The 20,104-nt window shown below is 54.7% G+C and overlaps 2 protein-coding genes across 2 annotated transcripts; one reads left to right on the plus strand and one right to left on the minus strand.

The window, feature by feature from the left end:
- The first annotated feature begins 2,842 nt into the window (after window positions 1-2,842).
- Window positions 2,843-10,897, plus strand: LTK (leukocyte receptor tyrosine kinase). The gene is given in 19 exon segments (XM_042780904.1): window positions 2,843-2,885; window positions 3,641-3,835; window positions 5,004-5,174; window positions 6,534-6,613; window positions 6,964-7,089; window positions 7,091-7,145; window positions 7,541-7,636; window positions 8,043-8,122; window positions 8,898-8,962; window positions 9,157-9,285; window positions 9,368-9,466; window positions 9,604-9,696; window positions 9,962-10,054; window positions 10,184-10,318; window positions 10,394-10,472; window positions 10,572-10,617; window positions 10,620-10,654; window positions 10,657-10,837; window positions 10,890-10,897. Coding segments are annotated over 19 exon segments (1,809 nt in total).
- Window positions 10,898-11,742: 845 nt separating this feature from the next.
- On the minus strand, window positions 11,743-19,765 carry ITPKA (inositol-trisphosphate 3-kinase A). Its single transcript, XM_007940424.2, has 7 exons — window positions 19,277-19,765; window positions 13,466-13,562; window positions 13,170-13,386; window positions 12,867-13,071; window positions 12,560-12,661; window positions 12,030-12,101; window positions 11,743-11,946 (listed from the first exon to the last, which is right to left on the minus strand). Exons 1-7 carry the CDS (start codon window positions 19,763-19,765, stop codon window positions 11,743-11,745), a joined length of 1,386 nt encoding a protein of 461 aa, XP_007938615.1.
- Window positions 19,766-20,104: the final 339 nt, after the last annotated feature.

Consider the following 20,104-nt stretch of genomic DNA (forward strand, 5'->3'; position numbering starts at 1 on the left):
GCTTTCAGGCGGTAATTGGTAGAAGAGACTGACACAAAATGGAGTAGCAGGTTGGCTGGCCCATGGAGCAAGAAAGCTAAGTGCTTTTTGGGCAGGAAGTTTTCCAGCGGAGTGGGTTAGTTTTGGCATTAATTAGCAGAAGCAGAGCTGCCTCAGCCTGAAAGGGTAGGACCATGGCTTTTGGGGGTGGAACCACCACAGCCCCCTAGGTTTCAAAGAGCCAGGCCTTCACCAACTTGGTTCTGGAGTGTGGGGCGCTTGTTCATGTGAGTCAGGGGGATGGAGCCATAGCTGCTGGCAAGAGTGAGGGGGCGGGGCTACCATGCCTGAGAGGAAGGAATGCTGCCCCCCCCACCCCAGGCCAAGAGGGTGAGGTCACCACTTAGAGGAACTAGGAAACTAGAGCCACCCAGTGGAGGAGATTGGTACAGATGCCAAGTTGACAAGGGGTGGAATTGTGGTAGTTCAGTTTGTGTGTCAACTTGGCTGGGCCTGGTTGAGTGGCTGGGCAGCTGGTGGTAGTTATTCCCCATGATAAGACTGGCAGTCAACTCTATGGTGGGATCTACCACAAGAGGCTGAGTAGCTGCCTTTGGAACGTGGTCTGCTTCCTATATATAAGGAGAAGCCTTTGGGATTGGTCTCTAGCCTATGGCATGCTTGGACCCTGCATGTAGCCTAGTCATTGTTCAGCAGCCTGTTATGCTCTACCGACCTTGGGACTTCAATGGACTTAATGTCCTGCCTTGTGGTTTGGTAACATCAGGACTGTGCCTTTTTATTCATCAACCTTGGGTTTGTCAGCCTCAGCAGCTAGCAGCTGTCTGAGTGAAGAAATGCCTGTAGCTCCAGTGAGCTGGGAGCAGGAGGTGGAGCTGAACCCCAAGGTTGAGGGGCTTTCACCCAGCCGCTAGAGCCTGGCACTTTGAACTTGGATTTAAAGTCTCAAAACTGTAAGAGAATAAACTCCTGTTTGTTAAGGCCATCCCATTTGTGGTATATTCTTGTCAGAGCAGTACTAGGTAACCAGAACAATATCTTTTAAGATCTATTGTTTCCCACATTCAGGAGTTTTTAACTGGACCAGGGGGAGGAAATGGCAACTGAGGGCCAGGGGGCCTCAAGTCAGGACATCGCCTCAGGAATTCCATGACTTCCAACTCCTACCTTCATGTAATGAAGAAGCAGCCGAACCCTGTTTATGGTACACAAACCGCAGCATCCCAGACAGTCCCCAGTACATCCTGACCTGACCCTAAAGAGCTTATATAACAGGACGTTATTAGCTTTCATCAGCTTTCCCCCTCGAGGAATTAACCTTCGTTGCCCCTGTACAGCAGGAAGTAGTTTGCGAAAGGGATCATCGCCCTGTTTCCTATGACTGTGAAACCTCAAAAATAGGGGAGACTGAGGAAGGCTGAAATAAAAGCTGAAGGAATCACTTACTGAAACCTGCCTTTATAAATTAACAGACAGGATTAAATTGTAGTTAAGAGCCATAGCTTGTCACAAGGTTACCCTGAGAAAGGAGACATTGAACCCTGGAGCAACCAAGATAAGGAGAAAATATATTCCTGCAGGAAGGACTGGAGAGACCACTCTCATACCATCCCCCTTGCAGAAAATTAGCTTTCCTAAGACCTAGCCCCCTCTCAGCCAGATTCCCTTTAAAAGCCCTAATCATTCCCCAGCTTGGAAGACAGACATTTTGGAGAAACGATTCTCACTGTCTCCTTGGGTATAGATACTCAATAAACATTTTGCTGTCTCTCTTTAAAAAAAAAAAAAAGAAGAATGTTCTCCTTAGATCAACTGTATGAGACCAAGGGAGCAATATTTGGCCCCAAGTAAAGATGAGAAGACAGGAAGGGGCAGGGAAACTAAATAAATGCAAATGGGGGAACCCAGGGTAAAAATGAGGAGACTGCTGACACATTGCAGGGATTGTGGCCAATGTCACTGAAAAAGTTGTGTATGAACTATTGAATGGGAATTAGTTTGCTATGTAAACTTTCACCCAGAGCACAATTAAAATGCTAAAATAAATAAAATTATGAGCAAGAGAAGGAGGACCCAAGACACAAAGCCACCTGAAAGCTGACTGATCCCTCACAGTTATTAGATGCCTCGTGGTTACAGAGCTGTTTCACAGGGAAACTCGGAGATGTTGTGACCTGGCAACATCATCACTGACTAGGGATTCTAGTACTAGCAGGTGGGTCTTTTGACATCTGGTCCAGGCTTTCACTGCATCACACTAAGAAGTTGTGCAAAGAAATTGTATCAAAAATCCATGTTTCTGAGGGTGTTGGGAAGGTTCAGCATTTCACTGAAATGAATATTTGGAGCAGTGTGGCAGGTAAATAGCCAATGTGTTAACCATATTTTTGTCCGTACAGCATGCCCACTCCCTCACTCCCCCCCAAAACACACACACACACCCCACCACTAATGAAGCACACCCCATGCAGGTACCTAGGATGTGGCTTGCACTTTTTCTTGTTCTGGTCTCAAAAGGGTGGGGCACTTCCCTACACACACACCTGGCACCCAGCACAGCCCCTGGGGCAGCCAGCACCCTGCCAAATGGCTGGAGACCGAGATCCCTAGGTCCGGGCTCCAAAAGGCTCCTACTCCCTGAAGCGTGAGGACCTTGCAGTCCTCACAACTGGCCCTTCCTTCTTTCCGCTTCTGGGGAGTCTGAGGAGGGCGTGATTAAGACGGCTTTAGGACCCAGAGGATGGCAGGGACTCGCGGGTGGCTGGACTTCCCTACAAGCAGTTGGGGACTGCGGTGGCAAGGTCTGAACCTGCAACCCCAGCTGGGGTGGACCAACAGGGCGATGGGCTGCCCTGGCCGGCTGCTGCTGTGGCTTGGAGCCACGAGTGAGTTTCGTCTTAGCGGTGGGGAACCAGCCAGCCAGAGGCACGTTCCTAGACTTAGGGATGGCGGTCGCGACCGACCGGTCCCAGTGGCACCTCCAGAAGCCTCGAGTTCCGATCACAAAGCTTGGATGGACGGAAGGACGAGTTCTGGGGTCTCAGTACTGCCTGGGAGAGAGACCAGCAACCTATGCGAGGAAAGGATGGGGGGCCTGCAGAACCGAGCTCAGTGTAGTCCCCATGTCTTTCATTCGGAAGCATTCTCTAGGGGGAGAAGCTAGCAGTGGTATCAGCAGGCACCCTGCGGGGAGTCGGGTCGAGGACGCGGGTATGCATGCACTGGCTGGGTGGAGATAGGGCCGTGGCAGTGAGCATCCCGGCTGGCGAGAGGACGGGGTTGGGGGAAAGGAGAGGGAGAGAGAATGAACATCTCTGGTCCCCCATGTACATCCTGCTCCATTTCTTTCCCGGCTATCTCTCTTGTCAGGCTCAGACGCCATTCTTTCTCTGCTCCAGCTAAGGATCCCAGGAGCCTTTTGTTCCATCCTCTATCCACCCTGGCGCTGCCAGCTCCAAGCCCCCGGGGTCTGGACGTTCTCGCCCCGCCTCGTGGCGCGGAGCAAGCCTCTCCCTCAGTCCCCCAGGTTGGCTCCAGCCGTCTCTCTCCTCCTACGCTCACTAGGCTCGGACCCCTAGGCCAGGTTAGGGGTGAGAGCTGGGCCTGGAGACTGAGCTCCACTCCCCTTTCCTCCCTCCAGGCTTCCTGGAACCGAGGGCCCCTGGCTGTTTTCCTCCTGCTGGGCCAGCGGCCGGCGCGGGCCCACACAAACCAATGCGACGGGGCGCACGCGGGCAGCAGCGAGGTGGTGACCAGGGGGCCGCCGGGGGTCGAGAGGCGTGCAGTGGTGGCGAGCGCCCAGACCCGGCCAGTACCAGCGAGTGCGGGGAGGGATGTAGGGGCGGGTGTGGGGTGACCTGCGAGTCTACTGTTTTACCGCCCGGAAAACAGCGGACCACGTGCGCCCCCCTCTGCATCGCCAGGCATTCCGCAGCGACAGACCTTGCCTGCCTCTCCTTCCAGCGGAACCCAAGGAAGGATGGCAATAGTCGCCGCCTAGTTAGTCCGTACCTGGGGTCTGTTCCCGCCCAACTGTGTTGCCCCTAAAAAGAGGCGGTGCCAATGAGTGGCTTGAACTTTCTCCCATCTCCGTTAAGCCTCAAAATAAGTGTATAATATAATGATTAGTATGTTACGATTTCGGTGGGTAAATCTACCTATTTGGTGCCTCTTCCTAACTCATCAAAATTGATTGCGGCTCTGGTGGCCTAGTGCCCTAAGGCATTTGACTGCTAACCAGAAGTGAACCACTCCTCGGAAGGAAGGTTAGGCAATCTACTTCCATAGAGATAGAGCCTTGGAAACCCAAGGAGGGGTCGCTGTGAGTCGGATCCCACTCCACGGCAGTGAGTTGTTTAAGCCCTCTGAGATGAGAAATTTTGGAAATGCCTCTGTAGGCCACCTCGGCCCGGGATGGGCGGCCCGAGGACAGAGGGCGGTGGACTCAGCGCCCGCTTCCTGAAGGATTTCAGAATACGGAGCCGCGGGTGGCAAAGGCGCCAAAACCACCCGTTGCGGGCTCGTGGCGTCCCGTAGTCTTCTCCCTCGGTCGCGGCGAGCTGTTTTACAAACTTGTGGGGCATTAGGGAGTGGACAACTGTTCTGGACTAAGCGGAGTCAGTGATAAGGAAGAGGTTCCAGAGCCCGGGAGTGAGGACTGAGGTGAGGATGGGAGGGGATAGTCGGCGTTCTGCCCCCGGCACTGGGAGCGGAGGATCCGAGCCCGGCGGATTCTGGCGCCCTCTGCCGGCACGGGAGCCAGTTCAATTGTCTCGGAGAGTCTCGCGCCACTAGGGAGCACGAGGCGACCAATGTGATTGAAGGGATCCGGGGGTCGTGGAGGTGGGCCGGGGGCGACAGGGGTGGCGGGGGCGCCACTTACATCTTCTGATTATGTGCTCCCCTTTGCTGCTGTTTGCCCTCACCCCCAACGCTCATCAGCGGGGTCCCAAGCCTCTTCCCAGGTGCACATGCTCCACTTAAGGTTCTTGGCGTTACTCTAGCCCAGGGTCGGGCTTGGAGCCTACGCTTACCCTGGTCCCGGAGTGAGGAGCCCTCGCTCGGTACCCCGGCCATCATTCGGCGGCTGGAGGACGTGCCCCTGAGCACGCCGGCGGCGCCACAGTTGAATGCCGGCGAGCTGGAGCCTTTGCCGGTGGCGGCCTGTGGCGGCGGTCGGGCCGACCTGAGAACCTGAAGCGGCTGAGAACCTGAAACTGGAGGTCCGCTCGGGGGCGCCCGGGAGCAGCGGGAGAGGTGGGACAGCCGGGGAAGACAAGGGCTGCGGGGTAGAAGTGTGCGCTCCAGCCTGCCTACTCGCCATCGTGCTTCGCTCTGCATGTGGAGAGGGCGGCTGAACGTCACCAGACCCCTCACAGCAGGCGGCCTGTTCACTGCAAGAGGGAGCGGAGGGCGGCCAGAGCTGAGCGGAGGCCTGGGTTACGCTGGGCTGGGACGACGGTGGGACTGCATTGTCAGCGGAGGCGGTTACAAGAGTAGGGGCGCCCTTGGGAGAGTGGCTGGGCAGCCCTGAGGGTGAAGTGTAGAGCCTTAGAACAGTTTCAAGTCCCTCAGAAAAACAGCTGCTGAGCCCCGCTCCAAGCCAAAGCAGACAGAGTGATTTTTAGTTAGTTAGTTGCCATAGAGTCCATGACGACTCATGGCAACTCCATGTGTATGCAAAGCAGAACTGCTCCATAAGGACTTTTTTGGAAACTGATCGCCAGGCCTGTCTTCCAAGTTGCTTCTGGGTGGATTTGTCAACCATTTGGCTAGTAGTCGGAACTTAACCATTTGTGCCACCTAGGGATTCCAGATAGACTAATAATAGTGTTTGGAAAAGGAGGTCAATTCAGCTGCAAATCACATATGCATACAGGACTCCACAGATTTTCATTTAAGTCTAGGACATCACAACAGTTCCCCTCCTTGTTCCACAACAGTCCTAGGAAATTAGAACTGGCTGAGTTAGCAAGCTGAGCCAGGGAGCCAGAAAGGCAGGGATGGTTTAAATCAGTAGTTCTCAAAAGTATGGTCCCTGAATCAGCAGGGTCAGCATAACCTGATAAACAGTTAGGAATGCACATGCTTGGGCCCCTCCACAACCTATTTAATGAGAAACTCTAGGGGAGCTACCGCATTTGTACCCCAGAGCCTTTGCATCTGTCTGGGCTGTACTCTTCACAAGTAATTTACACACTTCATTTCAGTTCTTAAAGCAATAGAATGTATGGGTTGGGCCTTTCCTATCTTATAGCTGAGGATATCAACCACAGGGCTGATATAGGTGGCCTAGCTGGCCTGAGTCAGCATTTCAGGTTCCAGCTGATTACTTCCTTCACCAACACCTTTCTGGTCCCTCAGCTCCCACAGTGATAGCAAAGCTAGAGTAAAGAAGGGCCACACTGGGATTTCCAGGGAGACTCCAGTTTCTCTGCTGTTCATAAGCCAGCTTCATAGCTGTGAGGCAGCTATAGACCCCTACCCCAACTCCCCATTTTGTACCCAAATCCTCTAACCCTACAGTTTTTAAGGGGGTGATGCCTCAGAGACTGACATCCCCTGGACCAATGGGAAAGATGGCATCTCTTTCATACACCCATACTTCTGGCAGGTATGGGCCCCTACCCACCATCTCTCAGCCTGGCTTGGCCCTTTTCCACAGTCCTTGAGCTCACTCCTATCTGGGCCAACAGCTCTGCACCGTGTAGTATCCAGTTCTTGTACAACAGGAACACTTGGGAACTGGGTGTCAGTTGTGATATCAGTATGAGACATTTGGCACTACTAGTCAAGTAACCTCTTGCCATGAATTCTCAAATACCTGTAAGCTCATGGTTCCCAGAAGAGGCGTATATAGACTGGACAGAAGGCCCTCCAGCCCTCCCACTCACCCTTAAACTCCTGGCTCTGCTCCTCCAGCTCCAAAGACCTGGGCTAGAATTAACCAGGTGGCTAGAAAAGATATCTGTGCCGCCCCTACCCTAACTTTTCCCCCATGGCCATGGAGAGGTAGAGATTGGATTGCACTTCAATTGCAGTGACTGCCCTCTAAAGGACTGCCAATGGCAGGCAGAACTCCAGTTGGCCTGTGTGCATGTGCCTAGAGGGCATGGAACTAGCTTCAGATAATATTACCTGCACAGGTATGTCCTGCCTTTGCCCAAGGTCTTGACTCCTAGGGTGGGGGTAGGGTGAGGAGGAGTAGTAGGGTTTTGGGAAAGATGGTGTAGAAGTCCACTATGTGCCAGGCACCATTCTAGGGGCTGGGCAGGGAATTGGAGACACATCAATGCCTTCTCTGCCTTTAAGGAGCAATTAGTGCAGTGTGGGAGGTGAGATAGATAGATAGATTTCAAAGTGACAGTTGCCATGTAAGATGGAATGTGTTTTAGAGGTTTGCAGGAGGACTGCTTTTGTCTAGGTTAATTGAGGAAAGCATCATGGAAAAGTTAACATTTAAGCTGAGTCTTGAAGAATGGGTAAACTTGCAGGTAGGACAGAACAGCTTTCCACTAGAGGTGTCTCTCTTTCTCCCTAGATCTGCCTACTCCTCTAGGTCCTCTGGGTCTGATGATGGCTGTGGTGGCAGCCTTGATACTGAGCTTCCTTATGGTGTGTAGGGTCCTGATTCTAGGTATGGGGTATCCAGCAGGCATGACTGATTCAATGTTACTCCCCCTACCCACTGAGCTCCTGTGCAGTATCAGGGGCAAACAAGACCACTATTCCTAGAAAAACAGTGATAGACTCCTCTGGGCTCTCAGAGACTACCATGGCTGACTTAAGGATATTCCTCCCTTGCTGAGTTGTGATAAGCTGCTCTGGAGTCCTTAGAAGCAGCTAGGAGGCCTGGGAACATTTGTCTTAATGGGTATCTGGAGTGTGACCTGGGCATTGGGAAGCAGGGTAGGCCTGATGAGCAGGTAGACGTTGCTCCCCCCTCCTGTAGTTAACCAGAAGTGTCAAGGCCACGGAGAATGAGGCTGCCAGGCCTTGAACTTGACCTGTACGAGCTTCATACCTTAGCCTGCTACTGCCAGGTGGGGTGTTGCTGGGCCCAGTCCTGGCCTCTGCCCCCAGGGCTCACTGAGGTTTCCCCAACCAATGTCACTTTGCTCGGGTGAGTCCTCCATCTCCTTCTGAGAATGCATCCACTCTGAATCCTCATGGATCATGGATCTGAGAGAGCACCAGGCTTTAAGCCCTTATGTAGAGGAGATGTAGGCCTAGAGAAGCTCAAAGAGGAGAACCATCTTGTCCAAGGTCATGCCACAAGTTGAAGCAAAGTCAAGGTCTCTTCTTCAACACTTGCAAAATTGTTTCATTTACCCTAGCCAACCTCTTTCTCCTCTCAAAGCCTTGACTGCTCAATTCTGGGATGGCAGGGACCCTGTGATATAACTCTTTCAGAACCTTAGGCTTGCCTCTGTGCTAGAGTCTCTGCAAGACTGTAAAGGAAGGCCCCATCACAGACTTCCGCCTCTGTCTTGACCCCACACCTACCCTCTCTTTTGCCCTGGCTATGTCCCAGTCAACACTGATCTTCCTACAGAGCTTTTATCTGGAGATGTGCCATGATGCAAAAAGAGTTGAGATCCCTCAGAGGGCCAGCTGGGTGTATAGGGAGCAGGGGGGGGGGGGGTAAAGTGAATACAAGAATCTCTAGGACCCTTCCACAGGCCCAACCTCCCATTCCCTTCCAACTTGTCTCTCTGCAGAATCCTGGGCCATGGTGTCTTTGGGGAGGTGTACAAGGGACTGGTGGTTGGACTTCCAGCTGGGAGTAGAGGAGCAGAACACTATGGGGGGAGAAACCAGATTATTGGAGCTAGGGTTAGCATGCCCTCCTCACATGTCCAAGGAGCTCAGGAATTCTGTGTTCTTTGCCTCCCCAGACCCTGGCAGAACTCTGTTCTCATCAAGATGAGCTGGGTTTCCTCATGGAGGCTCTCAACATCAGGTTCACCTGGAGCCAGGGGGCAGGGTGAAAGGTGGGAGGGAGGCACCCAGAACTGTCTGCAGGAACAGCCTCTCTTCACCCTGGGGCTGAGAGGTGGCAAGTTTAGGGACATAGAGGTCCTCTCCAGTCGAGTCGAGCCTAGAACATAGTTTAATATCCCTGCCAGTGATGGAGTATGTGCACCACCCACTCAGCAAGCTCAGCCATCAGAACATTGTGCCGTGTGTGGGGCTTAGCCTCTGGGCTGCCCCTCATCTCATCCTGCTGGAGCTGATGTTTAGTGGGGACATGAAGAATTTCCTGAGGCACAGCTGACTGCACCTGATGAGACCCTCCAGGTCCCTCTAAAGATCCTAAACATATGTCCTGAGTCCTGCATGGACTAATGTACCCTCTGCCTGGCCAGGGCCAGCCATCACCTCTGGCCATACAGGGCCTGCTGCAGCTGGCCCAGGACATTGCCCAAGGCTGACATTACCTGGAAGAAAATCACTTCATTTATAGGTTGGGAGTTTGGGGGGCGCACCCCTGCCCAACTCCCTCCCAAGGCAACAGCCCTTTCTCCCAACTTGTAAGGAAACAGATGAGAAAGGATCAGAGTTTCTGAGTTCTGGGAGTGATTTTTTTGCCTTACTCTGTAGGAACATTGCTGCCCAGAATTGCCTGCAGAGCTATAGTGGGCCTAGGTGACAAGCCAAGATCAGGGACTCTGGGATGGCAGAAGATATCTAACAGTGCAGGAGCCTAGGGAGGCTGCTGCTGCAAGGGGGTTTACCAGCACGTTGGTGTTATTTGAGCCACTCATCATTCCTCTCCTCCCTCTTATTCCAAAACCAAACACTGCTGTCCAGTTGGATCTGACTCATAGTGACCCCTCCTTGGGTTTTCTAGGTGGTATCACTATGGCAGTAGATTATTCCTTCCAAGGAGTGGCTGGTAGGTTTGAACCACCAGCCCTCTGGTTAGCAGTCAAATGCCTTAGGCACTACGCCATCAGAGTTACTGCAAGGGGGGCCAGGTGTTGCTGCTGGCAAAGAGGATGGCCCCAGAGGCCTTCCTGGAGGGCATCTTCTCATCCAAGACAGACTCCTGGTGATGACATTCCCCTCACCCTTTTCCTGCCTTGGGATTAGTCCTATCCTTTCTGGGCCACCTCATGTGAGGGCAGGGTATCCTATGCCTGATGAACCTCATTTGGATCCCTCTCCACTCATGATGCAGGTCCTTTGGGGTGTTTCTCTGGAAGATCTTCTCACTGGGCTACATGCCCTAGCCTGGCCACTCCAACCAGGAGATACTGGACTTTGTTGTCAGAGGAAGCCAGGTGGACCCTCCCAGGGGCTGTCCAGGACCTATGTAAGGGTAGGGTGCAGCCCAGGGAAAGGTGGTCTTCATGACCCTGGGTGGACACAGATTTCTGCTTCTCCCCAGGTACTGTATCACGACCCAATGTTGGCAGCACCAGCCCAACTTTGCCAGCATATTGGACCATCTTCAATACTACACCCAGGTGTACCCCCCAACCACTCTGACCATCCTGGTTTGGAGGATTAGGAGGAAAGCCATAAAGCAACTCTCTGACTCCCTCTTTCTCACTCTCCTATTGTAGGACCCCAATGTGCTGAATTCACCCCTGACAATGGAGCTGGGCCCACCCTGGAGGAAGGGGCTTCTGGGCCAGGGAACAGGTCTTTCTAGAGGACCTAAGATCCCTACAACACCAAGAACTGAGTCTGGAGAACTTGAAGAGCTGGGGAGAGAGTACCCTTGGCCCCTGGCTGCCCTCTGACCTAAAGCCCCCCAAATCCAGGAGCCTTCCATCTCAGAACCTTTGGAATCCTACCTATGGCTCCTGGGCCCCAAGAGGCATTAAGGGTGAGGACTCAGGCATAGCAATGGCTCTGCTCCACCCTGCACTCCTCCCCAGTCTTCTAGGTGGATTGTTATTCCAGCAGCCTCTTGCCCCCCCCACCCCCCAGCAGTCTGTGGTGTGTGCCCTGGCATGTCACAGGGCTGGCCTAGTAGCATGGGACCCTCCATCTTGGAAACCAGTCCTAGACCCTGTGGAAAAGGGACTAGACACTCCCAGTCTTTGATCTCTGGAGCCAAAGACTCCTCCCAAAGGTATCAGTGCAGAATTGCAACTGCCTCTTGAAGGAAGCCTTCTCTGGGTTGCCCACCTCCATCAGCATCCTTCCCCTGGGCTGCCCCTGCCCCTGCAAATGCATCTAATAAAAATCTTTTATCCTCACATTTTCTAGTGATCTGAGCAAATGTGAGAAATGCTGGGAATGAGGAAGAGAGAGCAAGAGAGGAAGGGGATGAGGCCTGGGAATGAGGCTTTCATCACAAAAGCTGGAGTCTTTGAATTTTATTGGGGAGGAGAGTCCATTGTAGTGTAAGAGGCTGGACCTATTGGCCTAGCAGTGCCTGCGAAGTACAACTGATGACGTGGTCTCCTTGGAGAGGTGGACAGGCCCCTCAGAAGAGCCACACTGAGGAAGTAGCCCACTGCCTCCCTTCCCTGCAAATTAGTGTCATTTGGCTCTGTGAACGGTGGGCTTCCTGTGCGTGCCAGCAACCCCCCCCCCAACCTTCCTTCATCTGCAGAGTGCCCCGTGTTGTCACCTGGCCCTGCAGGACCATATGAACTACCCCACCTGGCAGTGAGGGGAGGGGGGAGGCGGGGGAGCTCTCATCTCTCCCCTGGCGTGTCGTCTGGATGAAGCCGCAGGTCCTTTGGTCTGACTACTGACCAGAGCAAAGACAGAGGCCCTGCCTCATCTCTCGGCCAGGCTGGCCAGGATGCCAATGAGATTGTCCAACCCCAGCAAATAGCCGTCCTCGCGGTTGCCCTCCTCCCAGGGCAGCCTGTGATCTAGCGTCTGGCCGTCTGGGAGGGGCGTGGTCTTGCCGAAGTCGATGAGCCACACACCGGCGCGATGGCAGTGGTCATGCACGAAGAGCAGAGAGCTTCCGATCACCTGCCGGGCTCTACACTGTCAGACTACGGGCCTTTCCCAGAGCAGCTCCCACCCAATTCGCGTTCAGCCTAGTGGCCTCTTACCTCATGCCTCCTGAAGAATTCAGAGACCTCCAGGGTGTCCCGGATCTGCTGCAGGCGATTCAGATACCTCCTCTGGGGAGGATACGGTAAAAGTGGAGGGCAAAGTAAATAAACGCTAATTTAACCCTTTCTCGGCTTGGTAAATACCATAGTGAGGAAGTCCCCCAGGTGGCGCACAGTCCGGAAAGGTCAGAACCATAAAGTAATGCCAACATAGTGCGATTAAGTGCTACGTGGGGGTGGGGGCATATAGGGCACTAGACCGGATGACCTCAGGGCACACCTCAGTTTCAGGCTCCCTAACACCCTAGTAGTAGTTGTGTGCCGTCGAGTCGGCCCCGACTCATAGCGACCCCTCCTTGGGTTTCCGAGGCAGTATCACTACGGAAGTAGGATAGCCCAACCTTCCTTCCAAGGAGTGGCTGGTGGGTTTGAACCGCCAGCCGTCTGGTTAGCAGGCAAGTGTCTTAGCCACTATGCTACCAGAGCTCCTTCCCTAACACCCTAGGATTCTGGAATCCAGCGCTTACCAGTACTTCCGTGTCTCCTTGCACAAACTCTTCGAAGACGCGAATCACCTGTTCCCGGCTTCTCGTAGTCTTGAAGTCAGTGCTGCAGGAGCCGTCAGCTTTCTACAGGGGGGTGGGGCGGGAAGTGTCTGGGGTCCAGCTTCGCTCCAGGAGAGATCAGGCTAAGTCAGCGCGGCACCGCTCGGGACACAGGTGCGGGATCAGCGAGAGGACTGCCCCAGAGGGTGGGTCCTTGAGGAGACGGAGAGAGGGGCGGGGCGCTGCGCGTAGGGGCGGGGCGGTGCACAAGAAAGCGGGGCGGGCTCACCTTGATGCCCTCGATGCGGAAGCCAAGCGTGGTGCTGGAGCTGATACCTTCTCGCCACTGCATGTAGCGCGGTTTGGTGACTGCGCGCTGTGCATGCTCCTCCTCCGTGGGCGCCGAGGGGTCTACAGCCAGCATCTTCTTGTACATATCCTTCCGCAGCTTGGGTCGCTCTCGAGCCTTGGTCAGCTCATCCTCCAAGTAAGTCCTGAGGAGGCGAAGGAGGCAGCTGGGCAAACGGGGCGCACACGGACACCCTTACACCGCCTGCCTGCGTCCCCGCCCGACCCGACGGCGCACTCGTACCTGACTCCCATCTTGCAGTCGAGCACGCAGGGCCCGTCGAAGCCGTCGAGCAGGTCTTGCAACTGCAGGTAGCTCTCGCCGTCGCGCTCCACCACACCGTGGAAGGCGGGCACGCAGCCGCGCAGCGCATCGGCCATTAGCCGCGCTAGGCAGGAGCGTTCCGGCTCTGAGCTGCGCTTCAGAATCAGCCCATTGGCGCCCGCCGCCTTGAAACTTCCTGCGGACAGGCAATCTCGAGCGCTATCCAGCCTCCTTCAGCCCTGGCACCCTCCTCATCTACCAGGCCCTATGCTTACCTGTGTGCCCCGCCAGCTGCACCCACGAGTAGCGCTTCTTGAAAGGGCTCATGACAGGCAGATTCACCATGGTCCGGATCTTCTGCCAGTGGCTTTTCTGAAAGCGACACGGGCCCGCATCTCAAAGTCGAGTCTCAGCTCTCAGCTCCAGTGAAGGGTCTCGCCCCACCTTGCCCCCTGCCCACCGGAAGCAGCTGGGGCGGGATGATTCATTTATTCATTAATTCCAAGGAAGTTTATGGTGCGCCTGTGTGATCGACACTGAGCCGGGCACAGGAAGGTGATAGATATTCAGCTTCTGGAATGTGCTGAAAAGAGCCTTGGCCTTAGAATCAGAACTCTCACGTTGGCACTCCAGTTCTGTGGCTCAAAAATTATGGGGGCAGGTTATCCAAACTGCTCAGCCGAGGTTATCGAACTTTTGTGAACATCAGAATCATCCTTGCTACAAAATGCAGATCCTCAGGTGTATCATAAGGAAATTCAGATTGAGGAGGTCTGACGTGAGGCCAAGCATTTGCATTTCTACTAAAGCCTTAGAAGATTCTAGGGCCCCCGGAGTCCCAGATCACACTGAAAAGCCTCTGAGCATCAGTTTCTTTTCTGTAAAATGGAGAAATAATCACTTTCTGGGTTATTGTGAATAGTAAACGAGTCTTGAGTGTGACAGGCTACCCTCCTCTCAATTCCTTGGCATGAAGCAGAAGCTGGATAAATCTGTATCATTGATTCTTTCACTTGGAACCATCAGTTTCTCTCATTTAGGGAGACAGACAAACAGAAGACAAACTTTTACAAAAGCCCAGGACAGAGAGACCAGCCTAGGAGGGCCTGGAGGAAAAATGGTTTTGGGCTCACCAAGACCTTCTTGCTATCCCTGAATGCAATGCACTCCCTATAACTTGTCAAGGCCCAGAGCACCTTTAGTCTTGATCTGGTCCCAGAAACTTGACCTCTGAAAATGGGCTGCAAAGCTGAGGGCCTGTCATCTTGGACAAGGCTGGGAGGCAAATACAGATTTTGGTATATCCCTTGCCTCATAACTATTGCTTCTAGACTCCATCTACCTCTGGCAGCATCTTATACTCTGACCTTTCTTCTTCTCACTCAAAACTCATTAGTCTTGTGTCCATATCTATAAAGTGCACAGGTTTGCTCATGTAAATTGTGTGTCTGCTGCTTCCTTCCAAGGATGCCTGCCTTTTCCCTGAAAAGGGAATTCTAAAATGGAGAGAGAGAACTGGGGAGGCAGCCTAGGGCCTAGGCGACTGACTACAAAGCCCCTTCCCATAGGGAGGAGGCAGAGTTAGCAACAGAGCCTTGAATAAAGAGTCTGGAGTTGGTTTCAGTCCCGGCTCGGTCACTTTCTAGCTTAGTGAACCCAAGCACGTACTGTCATCTGTGTGGGCCTGTTTCCTCCCTGCCTCCAGCCACCCAGCCGCTGCCATTATGTGAGCCACCATTTACTGACCGCCTACTGCATGCCAGGCCCTTTCTCATACCCCATCAGGCAGCACTGTTCCCCTTTCCTATTGAAGTCCTTATATGGCACGCTAGAATGTGATCACATGTCCAATCTCCAGGGATCTGGGGGTGTAGCCAGAAGCAGCCCACCAGAAGCCTGACATCTCTTTCAAAATTCCTTTTTAAAATCTTTAAATACATATAAGTTTTGCATTCTGCTGCATAATAAATCCAAGTTTTATAATAAAACTCCCCCACCTCCAAAACGTCAAGGAAAATTCCAGTAAGATGTACATGCCATGTGCATTCAGTGGCGCCATCCTAGACCCCTTCTCTCACACTCTGAAAATCATGGTGATGATGATATGCATGTATATACCAAGGTATGAGGTGGTATTATTTTTCCCATTTTACAGAAGGAAACCAAGGCTCAGAGGAGTTAATTAGCCCAGGGCCACCAGGCTCCAAAGTTCATGCTACCATACTGCCTCCCTTTGGGGTTCAAATGGGATACCATATAAGAACAAGCTTTGTATAAAGTGAAATAATTTGCAGTTGTAATGTGGTGTGCGTATTTTGATCTCTGAGGAAACACTGATATATGCTAGGGGACCTCTCTCTATTGGCTGGATGCCTTTGCTTTCATCCAAAATAATGGGTTTAATGGTACGGGCTTCAGGCAGCTTTAGGGGACTACTGGCAGAATTTACAGGACAGTGGGACCAGAATGAACTCATTCAGAGAGTAGATCTAGTTCTGTAGCCACCCTATTGGAAGAGGTATCCAGCCCAGGATGAGGGAACTACATCAACCATCTTTATGCGATCATGTGGGGAAAATGAGGGGCTGGAAAAGGTGGGCCTGGTGGAAGAGGATTTGATATGATGTCTGAAAACCTGGGCCACTTCTTGATGTGTGATAACACAGCATCAGCTTGCTCCCAAGTGGAGGTAAAATGGGGCCATCACCTACTCTCTCACTCTGGTTTCATGAGGATCATATGAGCCAAGAGCAGCAGCAGCCAAGGCTGGTTCCAGCCGTATAGGTCATAGAGGACTTTCACACCCATGATCTCATCTGAGCCCTCCCAGGTCCTCCTGAGGTTGGTATGATAGGAGTTAGTTCGCCTGGCAGTAATGGACATGGTCAAACCTGGAAGGAAGTAAGACAAGTGCTGTGGAATTCACTGCCATCTTTCTCATTAGGGAGCTACATTCCCCCAGGGAACATAATGCATATCAAAACACATGTATCCAAAAAGGCTCCTGGAGAATCATTCTTTGGTGGGTGTGGATTTTGGCACATGAACAACAGCAGGGAAGATATTTTTGAGCAGGTGACGTTTTTATTGTTTGAATATCAGAAAGCAGATTTATTATGGTACAGTGTGAAATCAAAGGAGCCAAAGCCCCATCACCTGGCCCAACCTACTGCTCCAAAAAAGTGCTCTGCCTGGGAAGCCAGAGGCAAAAGCCAAGAAAGCTGACTATGTGGAAGCGTCTTTGATGAAGTCACAGGAGGCCTCTTTAATTCCTCACCCCTTGGGCTGTACAAGGAGCACCTCTCCCAGGGTAGGGCTCTTTGGACACTTTCCTTTCCCTGACCCTTCTTTGCCTAAGCTCCATTCTGAAGCCTCGAGGTCTCCTACTTCTTAAATCACACAAGGTACTCAAAATATCTCCTGTCAGAGCAGACCCTTTGCTCCTACTTCCTATTTATCCTCCTACTTCCTAAGCCCCACTCCTTGCCTCCAGCCACCCAGTCTCTAGTTGATGCTCCCTATCAACCCAACCCTCTCCCTATGTTCCAGAGGTGGGGAGCAAAGCAATCAGTTTAAATTTATAAAATGATTTTCACTAAGGTATAAGTGACCCATCTTCCCAAGGGCATTTACTTTTTAAAAAGGAAGTCTGTTAACCTAAATTATGCTCTATAATTAGTGGAAAGTGACGTGTGGGAATTCTGAGTGCAGGATGGTATGGCATCCAGGTCTCCTTATCTATCCTGGAGCACTAAAGGAAGACAGCAGGTGATGAGGAGGCAAAGGCCCATTCTTCTACTAGAGCAACACCCCAAAATTGTTTTAGGAGGCAGGCAAGACCTAACAATAGAGTCATGATCACTGCTTTTGGGGATGGGCCTTCAACTCCTTTCTTGGCCTGTCTGGGTCTCCATGTCTGTGGCTTTTCCCCCCCCCAGAGGAAAGGCCCAGGGGGGGGGTTTTGAGCAGGGTTTGGGGGGGGGGGGTCCTTAGGAGGCGAAGGAGAAGGATGTATGGGCCTTGCAAAAGCTGGCAGGGCCTTCCCGGGCCTCTATCTGCTCTGGGCTATCCTTGTTTCCTGTAGGGTGGACTACTGCAAGCCCCCTCCCTCCTCCCGCCCGGAGATGGGAGCCACCTCTCCAACCCTCAGCGCTGCCTCAGCACCTGCCCTCTTCCCAAGCGCATCCTTCCTGGTCAGCAGGATGGGCTCTGCTTCTTGACTGGGGAAGCCCTATGGGCGACCTGGGCGGGAACGCTCCGTTGGTCCTGGGCCTGCTGCGAGGCAAAGTCCGTGCGGGGCCCTTCCCAGGCCACAGGCGGCCTCTGTCAACCTTGGCTTATCTGCTGTCGCCGTGGCTGTTTGCCTTCGGGGAGGCCCCGGCGGGCTGGGGGTTGGGAAGGTCTGAGAAACGTAGCCCTGGAGTTACAAAGGGCCCTCGGCCATCTGCTGTAGCTCCTGGCTGCTACCGGAGACGAGATCCAGGGCCAGAGGGCCGGTTGAAGACGCCAGGGCATGACTGCGACTGGTCCCTGGAGTCTCGACCCTAGCCAGGGCTGCCCACACTGCACACAGGCAAGGGTAGCGGGACTTCTGGGCGCGGCCTGGCCCAGCCCCTCCCCCAGGCACTTGGGTTCCCGGTTCCCGTGCGCCAGGTCTCTGCGGGCGGAAGAGGGAAGCTGGGGTTGCCCGCGCCCTCGGCGCCCGCACCCTTTCTTCTCGGCTGTCACGAATTTGAGCTGCTGAGCCGCTGCTGAGGTTTTTTGGACAAGGTGGAGTGGGAGTGGTCCTTTCACTGAGTCACGTTCCACCGCCTGGGGAAACCCTCGGCGGCACTCATTCCCCTACGAATAATCACAGGTCAGAGGGTACCCCTGTCTGCAGAGGGAGACGCGAGGGAGGCGGCTCGTGACTGAGCCCTCACGCCCTACATATGGCGGGGCGGAGGGGCGGTGTCCTGTTTTTGTTTTTTTTTTCCTCCTGTGTCATTTATAAACTGCCGCCCTCTGGGTAATGTAATTATCGGGGTAACTGAGTCACAGAAACACTACAAGCTGTTAGTGTCTCCCCACCTCGTCCAATCCGAGTGTGCGGCTGAGCTGGAGTCGATCAGGCCCAGGCCACGCCCCAGCGCCGTCCCCGCAGCGTCCAGGTAACCTCCACGCGCGTTTGCGGCTCTCATGGCCCAATTGCCCCGACCCGAATTCCGGGGAGGCCCGGAGCCACTAGAGCCGCTGTGGCGCTCATCTCCTTTCTCTTCGCTCCAGGGACGCTTGCGTAACTGGGATCTGGAGCAACTCCTTCGCGCTGACCATGGACAGTTAAAGTATTTGGTTTTGGTTAAAACCAGGGAAACAAGGCGTCTGTCCTGAGTGTCGCACACCTCGAAGGGGCGTGCGCCGGGATGGACTTCATCGCATCCCCGCCCCGGGTTATCCAAGGATGAAATCCAGCGCCGGAACATCCCGGCTGATCTCAATCCTGTCAGCCTCAGTTTACCTTCACCCGGTAGACTGGGAGGCGCACAGGGCGGTCCTGCGCTCCACTCCCACCAGCTCCCAGCCCTGCTCCTCTCCTTGCCCTGATTCCACGCCTCTTGCAGGCGCTCGGAGCAGACGGTGGCGCCTCCCGAGCAGAGCCTGGAACGCCGCTCCACTCCCACTCAGGAGAGGGAAACCGTGGCAACGGCGGGGGTGGGGCCGCGGCGCCCGAGAGGGGGCGGGAAGAGAGGGAGACTCTGGTTCGCCCCTCTCTCCAAGGGTTCGCAGGGCAAGGTCAAGCCCGTCCGTTCCTTTCAGCCCCACCACGCAACCAGCAAGGACGCTACCCATAGCCCCGCCAGATCCCAACCGATCGCTCACTCCTTCCTGTCCCTAGACGCCCCAGGACCAGGGCCACGACCTGCCTGCAGAGTTGGGGTGAAAACCCGGCTCCTCCCTCCGACCCCTACTCTCTTTCTACACAGTGAGAATCGCACCCTCCGCGATTGGGCGCGAGGGCTCTGGAGCAGGAGTAGGTCGTCCAAGCCCTCAATGAGGGGTCACCCGCGCGCAGCCCCCGCGCGCAGCCCCGCCTCCGCGGCCCGTACCTGACCCGCGTCCTCGCTCGCTTCCAGCTGCACGTTGCCGCGGCTCCGGCTCTCGCTGTCGCTCAACAGATCATCCTCCGAGTCCTCGGGCAGCGACGAGGAGCCAGTGGAGGAGAGGGACGAGGTGGAAAGGCGGCGCGGCTGCTGCAGGTGCGACAAGCCCGCGGTCGGGAGCATGCCGCCCTCTGGTTCCGGAGGCCCGGGGCTGGCCGGCGGCACGTCCGGTTCCTCAGCCGTTACAGTCAGTTGCGGGATCACTGGGGCCGGGGAAGCCCGCGGAAGCCCGTTGGGGACCTGCCCCCCACGTCTCTTGGCCCCGCGGGCCCGGGGCTCCCCTGCGGCGGCTGCAACAGCGGCCGCGGCACAGCGTGCCTCGAAGAGCAGGCGCAGCTCCCCGACACTCCGGCGCTGTGACCTCTCAAGCCCGGGGCTGCAAGGTCCCGCGCCCCCGGGCCGCGCCATACCCGTCGGGCCCCCGGGCAGGGTCATTTCCCGGCTTAGGCGCCGCAGCTGAGCCCACCAAGCCCGCTGAGCGGCCGGGACTGGAGAATCTCAGCGCCCCCGGCTGGAGACTGCCCCGGGGCGGAGCCTGCGTGGCTTGCCCGCCTGGGCCCCGCCTCGGCCGCGCCCCCCGCCCACTCCTTTCACTTTCAGAGAAAGCGCGGGCCTCCTAGGGCCCTTGCCTTCCCGGGAAGGTCCCGGCTGCTCTTGAGATGGCTGGGAAGCTTAGCCCTAGTGGTCGCTCGCTGCCAGTCTCTGCCCACCCCCCAAGAGGCGGGAGGGGCTGCTTTGCTCCTGGGCTTTACAGCCTTCCCAGGCTTCAGGACT

This window comes from Orycteropus afer, unplaced genomic scaffold (genome assembly GCF_000298275.1).
Source record: "Orycteropus afer afer isolate SDZICR_OR568_19922 unplaced genomic scaffold, OryAfe1.0 scaffold00068, whole genome shotgun sequence".
Taxonomy (NCBI): domain Eukaryota; kingdom Metazoa; phylum Chordata; class Mammalia; order Tubulidentata; family Orycteropodidae; genus Orycteropus; species Orycteropus afer.

What these genes read in the sequence shown, in the direction of transcription:
- ITPKA (XM_007940424.2), bottom strand. Translation starts at nt 19,765, where the DNA reads ATGACCCTGCCCGGGGGCCCGACGGGTATGGCGCGGCCCGGGGGCGCG. An exon ending in TCCGCATCGAGGGCATCAAG is followed by an intron (nt 12,662 to 12,866) that starts GTGAGCCCGCCC and finishes ACCCCCCTGTAG; the next exon opens with AAAGCTGACGGCTCCTGCAG. An exon ending in AATTCTTCAGGAGGCATGAG is followed by an intron (nt 11,947 to 12,029) that starts GTAAGAGGCCAC and finishes AGAGCCCGGCAG; the next exon opens with GTGATCGGAAGCTCTCTGCT.